The 13,784-nt window shown below is 31.0% G+C and overlaps 2 protein-coding genes across 2 annotated transcripts in view; one reads left to right on the top strand and one right to left on the bottom strand.

The window, feature by feature from the left end:
- LOC106464273 overlaps window positions 1-724 on the bottom strand; it is a 14,743-nt gene extending 14,019 nt beyond the window's left edge. The window contains exon 1 of the mRNA XM_013924400.2: window positions 381-724. The gene's annotated coding sequence lies outside the window, so the exon portion shown is untranslated. The remainder of the gene's footprint in view (window positions 1-380) is intronic.
- The window catches only part of LOC106464274 (ras-related protein Ral-A-like), a 26,906-nt gene extending 16,477 nt beyond the window's left edge, over window positions 1-10,429 (top strand). Inside the window, exons 2-4 of the mRNA XM_013924401.2 lie at window positions 2,076-2,284; window positions 6,070-6,244; window positions 8,543-10,429. Of these exons, the coding sequence (XP_013779855.1) occupies window positions 2,076-2,284; window positions 6,070-6,244; window positions 8,543-8,653 (495 nt within the window). The 3' untranslated portion in view covers window positions 8,654-10,429. The remainder of the gene's footprint in view (window positions 1-2,075; window positions 2,285-6,069; window positions 6,245-8,542) is intronic.
- The last annotated feature ends 3,355 nt before the right edge of the window (window positions 10,430-13,784 follow it).

The raw sequence follows: 13,784 nt of genomic DNA, 5'->3' as shown, positions 1-13,784 counted from the left end.
GGGATATTTTTAAATTCTGACAACCAAAAAAATTATTTTATAAATCTTTGAAAATTTTATATTCTTATAATAAAAATACACATCACTATTAGTATTATTGTAAAGCATAACATGAAAACAAACACACATTATATATACATATATCATTTTTCTACAGCTTGGTAACATAAACCGTGGTTTTATTATATCAGGGATATATCAGGCACTTTCTAGTTTCCCTCCCATAAGGTTAAGAAAAAAATTGCATAAGTCTTTACGAAACCTAATTAGTGGAGTTTCGCTGTCTTAACTACCTTATTTTATGTGTGCGTCATGTTGTTAGGCTTAAAACACATTGAACTACATGGCAAAGAAAAAATACAAAGTGGTTATCTACTAACCTTGATGTCTTCACCCAGTAAAATAATAAGGATGCTTTTGAACATACCCAAAATCTCACGTTAAGTTACAACTAAATATGTGTACATCGCACTTACAAATATAACCAATGACTCTTTTCAATCATCAAGACACAATAATGGCGTCTCTACAACGCGTCATGCAAACCTGAGAATGCTAGCGTGCGCTTCTGACTCAGTATTCAACTATTCTTCTTATTGTGACACAAGTACGGATATGAGTCAGCAATGGCGCCGCGTTCTGCTTGTGACTGCACGTTCGATACGTCTATTTGTAGACGCTTGGCCGAGTCGTATCGAGGGGCTACCAACTACTACTAGATAATTTTATAGTAAATGTTAAGCCTAATACTAATAATAATAGGTTAAATTATGGTTGTCTGTTATATACATCTTATGTCAGAAATAAAATATTACAAAATGTTTCCCATATTGGCGTTTTTATAAATGTAAATTGGAAATGCCTCATTTATATATATAAGTATGATTTTGTGAAAATTGGTGCATGAATTTTTGAATTCACAATTTAAGGCAATTCATATGTAATATCAATCCATATCATATCAGTATATTTTTATAGGAAGAAAATAAATTCATGTGTAAGAAATTAAACCTGAAAAAAAAACATTTGTGTAATATTCGGATATGGTAAATTTATACATGATATCCAAGGCTCAGAGCAACATTTCAGAATAATCTTATTGGGTGGATTTTGTATTATTGTAAAGAATCACATACTCAGTATTTGTTCAGGCTCGTGACCTAGCAGTTTATCAGATACTCAGGATCCCATATTATTTACATCCTATGCTTATTTAATGTTAGAAATTTTGCAGTCAATAAATAAGTTAATTAGCCACCATAAACACAACAAATAAACTTAATGAATTAATTTTGCTCTAACAGAATTTGGGCTTATTAATTATTACAGAAACTTATTATCTTGTCCCAATTCCAGTAGTAGGTAATTGTGTTTGATAAAAGTTATTTAGGATAATTAATGCTGATATATATTTTCTACATAAATTACCAGTGACAATAAAGATTTTCTCAGAAAATTATGGTGCTCTTGTCATTTGAAGATTAGTGGTGTACTTTTTGAAATTAAAACATAACCAGTTAAATTCTTAAGATTAATAGCATCTGTATGGAAACAGTAATTTTATAAATATGCATTACAATTTCAAAATTTTTTTATTGATATATAAGCTTCTTGTTTCATTATACTCTGAGTCATAATAAATAGTTTTTCTCAATGAATGAAAAATGTCTATATAGTTTTGTCATGTTCAAATATACTTTGACTTTCATGAATTTTTGTTAGCTCTGTGATATATTATACATTTCAGTGTTTACTGAAGTGTGAACATTTCTGTGCATATCTTATATAATGTAGCTGTTAATTTCACAATGGTTGATGCTGCAACTGAAAAAACACAAAACTGTAGAATGTACAGTATAAATATTGTATGAACGATATATCTAAGCATTCACATAAATCATTATATAGCTTGTTACAAGTCACTGGAGTGAAAATTTTTTATTCAGGATCTTTTCCTTTTTAAAAATCTTTTGCACTATTTAAGTTGATTGAAAATACTGTAATGTGTTTTTTCAGTTGTTTATACATGTTTCAATCACTAGACGTAAAACAAGTTTAATACTTTTACTTTGTAGTTTATAGAAGATTATGAACCCACAAAAGCTGATTCCTATCGAAAAAAGGTCATGTTGGATGGAGAAGAGGTTCAAATTGACATTCTTGACACAGCGGGTCAGGAAGATTATGCTGCAATTCGTGACAATTATTTCCGTTCTGGAGAGGGATTCCTTTGTGTGTTTTCTATAACAGAACATGAAAGCTTCTCTGCAACAGCAGAGTTTAGGTTAGTATTTTCATAAAATCTATATACTTTTGAATGTGGAAGTTGACTCCCTTCAACATATGAGTTGCAGTATTATCATAATGTCTGTCCATTCTGGAGAGCTATTCCTCAATATATATTCTCTATTTCAGAACATTAAGGCTTCTCTGGAATAGTGTGGTTTAGGTAAATATTGTAAAAATAAAGGTAAGAGAGAAGAAGTAATAATAGTTGAGTAAAGTTAGTGAGTTGGAATTATGCAACAGTAAAAACTATGACTAGAAATTATGAAAATGAAGATGAAGTAATTAAGAGGTATATTTTGTATTAAATTGTTCAAGATTATGAAAATAAATGGCTTTTCTACAATAACAGAAGAAAGTATAATTAAAATAATATTTTAATCAAAAAGAAGGGAAGTATATTTGACAAGCTTAACGTAATTCATTTTTGAGTATTTTTTAATTATTTAGTTTATATAAGGATTGTGTTTTATGTTTGTATGTTTCTAAAATATGTATTTATTTAATTCAGGCTACTTATGTTTAGTTAAAAGTGGTATTTTAACATTTTAATATAATTATCTGTAAAATTACATCCTGAAGAGTGAGTGACCTTTGAAGTCATGAAACCAGTAGAAAATAGTAAAGAAGAGAAAAACAGAAGAGTTCAAGGATTGTAATGTGCGTTTAGATATATATAGGTATATTCAAGATTATTGAAGCCTAAATTTAATTGATTTGTTTGCCTTATTGAAGAGAAATATTTCTATTAGGTAAACACAGTGTAGCCAATTGCATAAAAAACATTTGTGTATAAGTGTCCTGTGATTGCAGTAGTTTTGTGCAGTTCTCATAAGCTTGCCTGAATGGTGAATTATTGACATTCTGTTATAGTTTCACATCCAGGCATTAATTTCTTTAGTTTTACTGTTTTGTTAAAGTCTGTGAGAGTGGTTGATTGTACAGTTTCCAAAATTTCACTCAAGTTGACACAGTAGTTGGCATTTAAGTTTCTGTATAGTAGATATAAAGTGTTCACAAATGCACGTGTGTGTTTAAACAAGAACACTTCATGTGGATAATATAATAAAACACACATTATTTAACTCGCAATAGTATTTATATTCCTAATCTATTGATTAACTATTAGAATAAAAACTTGCTATTTAAGGGATGTGAGTTTGTTTCATCTTATTCTGTAATACCTCAATATCCTCAGTACAGCTAGAAATTCACAAGAATCATTAATAAACTTTACTGCTCTATTAATTATGCTCCTACCAAAATCATTAATATAACAAATTAAAAGCAAAGGTCCAAGAACTTATCCTTAAGGCATTCTAGTAGTAACAGGTGTCCAGTTTGGCCCATTCATAACAATATTTTGTTTTCTCTCATGCTGTCACCCGATGATTCAATTAACTAGTGTTTTCACAAACCCTATAGATATGATTTTCTAAGGTAATCTTTTGAGTGGCATCTTATGAAAAGATTTTTAAAAATTTAAGTCCATCAAGTCCACACCTTTTCCATCATCCAGATACCAAATTGTTTGATATTTTTAATGGGGTTTCAACTTTTTTTGAATAAGGACACCTCATTTTATAGTGCAAGTCTTTTATGAAGTCTTTGATAAGATAACAGGTAGTAAATTTAATTAAATATTAGAAATAACTGTTTTTTTAAATTCACACAGGTTTTTATCAGTTGTACCTAATCATGCCAGGTAAACCTGGTGAATAAAATAAACAAAAGTTTTACTACGTACAGCATACAGTAAGTTTATATGTTACTTGCTTATAGAATTGATGGAAAAGAAAGGACATCAAGAGAAAATTTATTTAGTAGTAGAAGGCCAATAATGATGATAAATGGATTTTTTGTTTGTTTCTTTATTTCAGAATATGCAGGTAGTATTGTCCTTCTGGGGTCTATTATTTGTCCTTTGTTATTCATTATTTCTTTTAAGGATTTGGGCAGACTCTTAGCAGTATTTCCAAATTTGTCAATTATATTTAAATGTTGGGAAGTGCTGATTCTATTCAGAATATTTTTTGTGATATGAAAATACATAATTGTCTTGTTGAATGGGCCAGAATGTTGAAAATAAGTTTTCATATTAAGAAGTACATGTAAAGTTATTCACTTGAGGCATGAAAATTCAGAAAGGATTTGCCTCTTCTGTTAAAATTAAGAGTATGATGTTGTGGAAAATAAAATAAAATAAATATGATTGTTCATAAAATATCCTAAAAATCTTTGTTCAACGTTTACCTGTGATGAAAAATAAAAATAGAAGCCTTGGTTTGGATTTGGAAATTTTTTAATTTAAAAGTAAGAAAGTTATTTTTATCATATGTATTTGAAGCACTGTGTGAAGTTTTGGTAAGTGTTCAGATTTACAATGCTAAAATCAGGGGTTTGATTCCCCTTGATTAACACAGCAGATAGCTCGATGTGGCTTTACTTTAAGAAAACACACCCCCTTACTATCAGAAGAATATAACATAATGTTTTTTGGACAACATGGAACCTGTTGGTCCATCCTCTAAACTAAATTGAATTGATTAAAAGAACAACAAAATCTTAAAGCCAGCCCTTCTCATTCATATACTTATTAAGCTCGTTCTTAAACTCACTTAAATTTACTGTCTCTTCAACATCTGAAGGCAACCCATTCCAAAGGCCAACCATCCTGTTAGAAAAATTAAACTGTCTTAGCTGAAGATGATTCCTACCTTGCCAAAATTTATATTTGTGTTCCCTAGTCCTATTGTTCTCACTGTTCAATATAAATAAAAAGATGATGCATCAACACTATCAATTCCCATTACAATTTTAAATACCTCAATCAGATCCCCCCTAACTTTCTTTTTTCAAGAGAAAACAATTTGAAATATTTCAGCCTTTCCTCATATGACAATCCCTCCATCCCAAGCACCATTTTAGTAGCCCTTCTCTGAACTCTTTCCAACAATTCAATGTCTTTCCTAAGGTAAGGAACTCAAGTCTGAACACAATATTCCAAATGTGGCCTAACAAGTGACCTGTACAATGAAATTATAACCTGTTTAGACTTGTATTCAATATTTATGTAGATACAACCTAAAATCCTGTTTGCCCTACCACTAGCAACAGCACACTGCATGGATAGCTTTAGAGACTGATCGACTATTACACCAAGATCCATTTCCTTCATAACACTGTTAAGGTTATTCCCATCCAAAGTATACTTAAAATTATGATAACCCATCTGCCATTTATTTGCCTAACTCACTAAATGATCTAAATCTTTTTGTAACTCAGCAGCATCCTCTTCACAGCTAGTAACACCCAAGACCTTAATATCATCTGCAAATTTAAGTAATTTATTGATCAAAAAGAGCAAAGGTCTTAAGACTGAGCTCTGAGGTACCTCACTTGTGACATTAATCCAGTTTGACTGAGCTCCATTTGTAACAACCCTCTGCTTTCTTCCATCCAGCCGCTCTTCTATCCAATTTGTTAACTTATTCCCCACACCTATAGAGATAATTTCTTTTACAAGCCTTTTATCAACATGTTGGAAATAGTGTAGAGACAGACTACTTAGTGAAACTATAAGAGAGGTCTGGATTTCTGGACATATTTTCTCTAGAGTGTAGAAGAATTAAAGAAGACATGATTTATGTATTCAAGATTTATAAGGGATCTGTTCAAGTTGTTAAATATATACGTTGGAAGTATGAACTTGCATGTTAGGTTTAAATTTTGAAAGCTTAGATGCATTCTTGTTAATTTAGTTTCATGTTTGTGTTTTTATAGGGAACAAATTCTACGTGTGAAAGGTGATGAAAACATTCCCTTTTTGCTTGTTGGAAATAAGACAGACTTAGAGGACAAAAGACAAGTTTCTGTTGAAGAAGCAGAAAAGAAAGCACAGCAATGGGATATACCATATGCTGAAACATCAGCCAAAACAAGAGCTAATGTGGATAAGGTAATGTTGTTGATTTGAGGAGCCCTTTAAGAAATAATTAATTAAAGTAGAATCCGTTACTACTTATTGTACATAATTTTAAAATGCTTTTGTATGCATCGATTAGAGTTTAACAGTAACTGTGATAAAATGTAGCTACCCAAACATTTTCCACAATATTTATATTCAATGTAAAATTGAAAAGTATTTACCCTACCACTAGTAATAGCACACTGCTTGGATGACTTAAGAAACTGATCAACCAGAACACCAAGATTCTCTTCATCCTTAGCACTTTTAAGATTATTTCCATCAAAATTACACTTATAATTTAAATTATGGTAATGCACGTGCATTACCTAGCATTTATTTTAATTAAAGTCCATATCTCATCTATTCGCTGAACTCACCAAATATTCTAAGTCCTTTTGTAAAGCAGCAGCACCCTCTTCACTGCCAGCCACACCCAATATTTTAATATCATCACCACATGGTGCTTTCAGATTTGAACTAAAATCTAGCTTTGTAGAATTATCTTTGAACACTTAGAGATGACACTGTCTCAATTGTTTGTATTGCTTAGCCAAACAACTGGAATTTTAAATCACCCTTGGTGGTTATCAGTTTCCAAGCTAGGTTTTGAATTATCTTTATATCATTCAATTATAAAAAGTATGTTTATATCATTGGAAAGTATAGCTTATTAACCTTTTTATGTGTAAAAATTTGTCTGAAATGTATTACCATAAAAAAAAACAATAAAATTGTTTAATAGTCAAAATTTGGTATTTGCAATAACACTTTTGAGGAAACAAATTTAATAAGAAACACTTCTGTAACTTAAGGAAATAAAAGTTTAGTGTTTGTGTTGAACAAGTACATATATATATATAAGTAGTTTTTCTAACTTTTGTGATGACAACATGATTTTTATTGTATTTATTTAGCATTATAGTAAGTACCTATCTTGTTCTGTGCTAAAAGTGATAACATTGCTAAAACTTAATTCAACCATTAGTAAAGTTTTAATGTTATCAAAGCTAAAAACATACAACTTTGTGTAGGCTCATGTGTATTATTTATAAAATTGATATTTAGCATTGTTGTTTATTAACTTGTATCTGAAAAAAGAGGAGGAAGCATTCAATAAGTTACTTTTCATGAGTTTTATGTGTTATATATTTATTGGAGGTTGAGTACATTATGTTAGAATAATTTTGGAACCTCATCATATCACTACAGTCTATGGGATCACCTATGGTCCTGCTCTATCTGATGTTTATGCATTTTAGTTTTCATTGCAAAATGCTCTGTTGTAAGGCTGCCATGTCAAAAGCATACCACTTCTCCTTGGAAGCTTTCAACAATCCATCTATTTTACAAAAATTACAGTTTCCCAGTGATCATTTTAACAGTCAGACCACAAATAAATCCGTAAATGATGCATCCAGTGAATTGATGAGTATGTCCATGTATAGAATAACATAAATACCCATTTCATTATCCAGCTGCTAAAGTATATGATAGTTTAATGGATATGTTGTGGAAGCAACTTGTGTAAGTTTTCCAAATGCAGATCCTTCTTGATTATGATGTGTACTGTTTTCCCACTGGCCTTTTATTTGTAGATTCTTACCTGTTAAAGGCATCATCCTTTTTTACAATGCCTGGGATATGACTTGTTACATGCCTCTTTTTGGATAGTCCTAGTGCCCCCATTTTCCTTAGTTTTCTAATGCCAATAAGTACGAGAGATGTCCTTGATCTGAACACATCCTTATGATATTTTAATGGTTAGATACGGCTTAAATGGGTAATGAAGAAACACTTTAATATAAGTTTAACATAACAGCAAATGTACAAAGATTTGACAAGGTTTTGTGATCATCAGGTACAAGTAATTTACACTGACATGGATATATATATACAGTATTGAACAAAGAGGTCACATGACCGGATGCTATTGCAAAACTTCTTCATTACCCATTCAAGCCGTCTCCAACCATTATTAGTCTCAAAGTGGGTTTCTCGTCATCGAACTTATGATATTTTGTTTTGAAAAGGGCTGTTAAAGACCCTTCCTAGATGCAATAAATTGTTGATGGCATCACACTACCAATGAAATGCCAAACAATATCAAAATGTATTTCTGGTAGATGCTGTTCCACTGGAATTTTATACCAACTGTGTTTGTTACATGACATGCTGATTTGCATATTCAAAATCGTTTTAGTATAACTTACTTAACCCTTTAAAAACACAAACTGTTTAAATAGAAATTAAAAGGTACATTAAATTTCATTTTATTTGTATTTGCAGGTTTTCTTTGACCTAATGAGAGAAATCAGAAACCGGAAGGTGGCAGAAAATAAATTAAATAATGGTGCAACAAAACTAGGACAGTATAAGAAAAAGTGTGTAGTTTTATAAGAAAAACATCATTTTGTCTTAAACCCAATGTCTTTTAACAAATTATGAAAAAAAGGATTTATTATAACTTTAAATATTTAAAACTTGGTAACATACAAAAAATTAACTACCTTTTTCAAATTTCAATAATGATTTCAAAATAAAAGCAGTGGTGTCATTTAGGTAATGTGGGGGAAGGGGGTAATTCCCCCTGTGCACACTCTCATTTGTTTATTTTGGAAACAATACATATAAACAAGTTTTCTAGTTTGTACTATTTGAATTGCTATCAGATAATATAGGAAATAATTAGAGCAAATATTCTAAAATAGACTGCTTTTTACATTTTAACTTTTAATATGTCCAAGAGCATCCATTCAGCTCCTGGGTCACTAATAGAAGCTTCCACCACCCCCTATTAAAATCTGAAATGCTGCTCCTTGATAATAAAGGAAAAATTACAGCTAATTACATTTTTAATGACTGATTATCTGAGTAAATAAATTAACAACAAATGTAACCATATCTAAATAAAGTTTCACTTAAATAACTTAGGTGTAGTTCTAGGTATGTCAGTAAAGATCAAAAGAAAGAAGCACAGTTTTCAGAACTCAAAAAATCAATGTATTGTTAAATGAAACATCTAAAATAATAGAAGTTATAAAAACGGACTGTGTCTTGTTTCTGAAAGACAAATGTATTATTATTATTATGACTTGTGTAACCATGTTTGGCATTATATATTTCTTGCTTAATTTCTTATCAGAAATAATTAATATTTGTAATATTAACTCTAAACTGTGTGCATGTGTTTTCAGCAATAAGTCATTGCCATTTGTAATGCAATTACAGTTAATTTCTAGTTCTAGTTTAGAGAAAAATATAAATGTTCTAAAATACACTGTTACAGAATTTTTAAATTTAAGATATATTTTATGTTTATGAAATATAACTTTATATAGTTGTAGCATAGGTTTTTTCTTGGTATTTTGAAGAAATATTTCACACATGTTTTCTGTATACTTATCCAAACATGATAATTGTTCAAATTTTCAAGGGTTCATATATTCCATCATGCTCTTCACAGGCTTGAAGGGTAAGTAGCAGTTATATTTTATGGATGATTGTAATACAAGAATTCCCGTAATTTCTCAGATAGTAAAATTATCCCTGCACGTAAAGATCGTACAAAAAAATAACAGTAAATACTTGGGAATAGTAGTTGTGGGATGAGCTAGTGATAATAAAATAACTTGTATGATTTAATTTACGTTGTCATGCAAGGCCCGTGAACTTTTTCTCATATAATTATTTTATGATGCTGTGTTCTGCAACCATTGTGTGAAAACACAGTAAACCAAATTGTTGTTTTTCTAACACGAAAAAAATGATGTAAAGACTTCTACATTAATGCACTTTGAACTATTGCTGCATATATTACTGTTTTGTCGGATACATTATATATTATTGGCATAGTTAGAAATTACGCTAAATGAAAAAAAAAAGAAATTTCGAAACTTATTGTGTCATTGATCTTATCACAGCTAAAGTAAACCTAGAAAGAATCGGAATTACCGATACATTTATATAACTTGATACTCCGTAATGTAGACCAAGCGAAACTAATGTACAAAAGATGTGGATTGGCGTGAAATTTTTCTTTTCAAAGATTTTTTTACATGCCATAAATATTCAGAGGGGTTTCAGTTTCATATTACTTGCTAACGAGTTTTAAAACCAAATTTATCGTTTATATTTTTAAAAATCAGCCTCACAGTAGTCGCTTCCCAATCAAAAGTCACGTACAACGAATGAGTAACACGTTTTCTTGACGTATTATTATCGATTTCACTTGATTTAATAACGTTTCGTTAGTCTGTATAACAAACATATCATAATATTGAGGAATAGCCTTCTACCTTAGCCCCCCAGTGGCACAGCGGACTTACAACGCTAGAATCCGGGTTTCGATACCCGTGGTGGGCAGAGCACAGATAGCCCATTGTATAGCTTTGTGCTTAATTACAAATAAACAAACCTTCTACATTAAAAAAATCAATTAAATAAAATTGTTTTCGGTATTATCAGATCGACTTTTAAAAACGTTAGTTAAAAGGTCACTATTTTCTTTAATATTCCACATTTGCGGCCTACCACTTAGTTTGTCCGGACTGTGAATCCGAAGGTTCACGGTTTATCTCCCATGTCTGCAGAAAAAACCCGCGTTCCACATTTTGGAGCCGTAGGTGCGCTATAGGAGTAACAGTCGAATCCGACTATTCAATCAGACAAAAATTGGCGGTGGATAGTGTTGTCAATGGTTTCCCTCTAGTTTATCAGATCAAAATTAGGAAGAATTTTGTACAGATGTGTTAACTAGGACTTTAATCTATAAACGTAATTAGGTTATTATGACTATGTGGAACATTTTCTTCAATCTACACACCAAATGTTAGCAATATATATATTTTTTTTTACATACGTTTCTATGTTCATCTGTGTGTTAAAAATTTCAAAGAAGTAAAACTGTTTTGTAGTTGTATTCCAGCATGCATATTCAGTGTTATTATATTGTTGATATTAGTTTCTTTGTTTAAATGTGAAAACTAGTGATATATTAAGAATTAAATATCGTACTGCTCCCATATAATGTAGTTTGTTTCAGTAATATAAAGTGCTACAAGGGATGCATTAGCCAATGTATTTCTCTAAACATTTGCTGTTAAAGTACGAGAATGTTTCCGTAACAAAAATATATTACCAAGTCCAATAAATACACACATGTCTGTTGTAAAATATCTTTTTTTTTTTTACACTTTTTTTGTAGAGTTTGTTTTTACGCAATAAATAAACAAATGTCGACGTATTGTGAGGAATTAGTATATTTTTCAAGCAAAACACATGAAGAAATGAGAACAAAATGTTTGGGAATCAGCTAATTCGAGTTCTCTTGATATCGCTTTGAAGAAATTGGTCGTGTACACTACAGTTTCATCCGAGTCGTAATCGTTTTTGCAGGTGTATCAATGTGGGCATCGTTTACACAAAGATAAATTGCTATTTGAAATTACTGATAAAAAAAAATATAACTAAGATTATTCTCGCAGTGCATATGTGAGTGCAATTGCATTTTGAAATTAATAATTAGGTACGAAGAAAAAATATATATGCATAACGATGTTTTGGGAAAATGTTACATATCAGTAATTTGATATTTCATTTCATTACATTACTATGTTTGCCCACCAGCGACTCAGTCGTAAGCTTGAGGATTTATAACGCTAAAAATTGGGTTTCAATGCCCGCTTTGGGCACAACACAAATAGCCCATTGTATAGCATAGTACTCAACAATAAATGAAATTGCTATATTTCATGTCTCAACTACGTTCTATTCTACTTTTCTAAAAAAATAATTAAAAGTGTTCTATTTCTTAAACATAGCCTCCGAATATAACTAAATGGTGTTTAAACTATAATTGAATATCACTCATAAATGGAAAAGATACAACGAAATAAAAGGATATTCGATATGAACGTATATACATGATGAATCAGAAATGTAGTATGCAGGTATACTAGGCCTTTCCTTCCACCCCCTCACTTAATTCTAAAGTTCAGATAAAAATTTTCTTGAATATAAGTGGTTGTAGTTTTAGCAATAAATCTTAATCGAGGACAGTTAAATTCCTTTCGCCCTAAATAACCTGTTATTGTGAGTAGCCCACCCCCAGTGGCACAGCGGTATGTCTGCCGACTTACAACGCTAGAAACCGAGTTTCGATACCCGTGGTGGGCAGAGCACAGATAGTCCATTGTGTAGCTTTGTGCTATACAAACAGAAACCGTTATTGTGAGTAATTCCCTTATGGTATTACGTGCGCCTTCTGGTGTGAAAGATTTGTTGTATATTTTGCCCCTACCCTCGAGCGCCTCAATGGTAAATCTTAGGGCTTATAACGCTAGAAATTTGGTTTAGATACCCATAAAGGGCACAGATAGCCTATTATGTAGCTTTGTGTGGAACAACAAACATACAAAAATCTACAGATTGTCAACGACTTCATCATCGTTAAATGCAAGGATACGAAATCTGTACAGAAGTGTAGATTTTTCCGCTGAATGTATTGGATTTGAGCTAACGTAAAGAATAAATTATAAACATCAGTAAATAAACAAATATATCTATATATTTGTAGATTCTGAAAAGTAAATCCATAAACAACAAAACCTAACAGATCTTGAAATTATTATGCTGTCTATTGTCCATTTACAAAAGAATACATCGTTATGAAATGCAAGTATTATGACAGTAAATCTTTCTTAACGTGGAAACTTAATATATCTTTATTTAGGTGTATTCAATTACATTTTTTCAGTATTTTAGTTAAAAGTTGCATCTATTATTTTGCTTATTAAACTTGGGTCTTTGGAAAGCCTTTTAGCATTATGGGGTACTATAAGTCGAACTTATGGCTGTGACCCTTTCTTGACTTAGAAAATGGATGTATCCATATTCTGATATATATTCAGGCACTTTTCGAAACTTTTGAACGGGTTGCCTGTACTTGAATAGAATGTGTCCAGCTATGAACTATGGTTAATTTTCCTTTTAAGCAATCATTTATGGTCATCTGAATCCGGCTGCTAAAGTTTACATGGAATTCTGTAAAGTCTTGGCAGAAGTTGAATTGGAACATAGTTATACGCAAAGCTAAATATTTTTCAGAACTCCACTATTTTTGTTCTTGGGTGGAATTGTCTTTATATATTATATGGTTCTCGTGCCAGTTCTTTCTGTTCTCAAAGAAGCTGTCCATTCTCAAGCATATTATTGACATTACAAATTGTTTTCATGATGCAAATAAAATACGTTCTTTGTTTCAAGTATAAACAACTGTGTCCAGTCTCTGTTTCATCTTGTGATCGACTTTGACTCATTAAAACTTTTGTTAATGTGAAGGTTAATTTACTTACCCGTGGACCATGTATACCTTGAAATAACAAAGACTAAGTTATTAACTTACATTATTGTTTCCATGACTAAACATTTGTTTTTCGCAGAGTTTCAAACACTTGCGCTTCTCTATTGTCCACTTTCACTCTTTTTATATCAATGACTCTGTAGTTCTTTGAGATGGAAAAGTTAGTTA

This window comes from Limulus polyphemus, unplaced genomic scaffold (genome assembly GCF_000517525.1).
Source record: "Limulus polyphemus unplaced genomic scaffold, Limulus_polyphemus-2.1.2 Scaffold1603, whole genome shotgun sequence".
NCBI lineage: Eukaryota > Metazoa > Arthropoda > Merostomata > Xiphosura > Limulidae > Limulus > Limulus polyphemus.
This window is presented reverse-complemented; position numbering and strand designations above follow the sequence as displayed.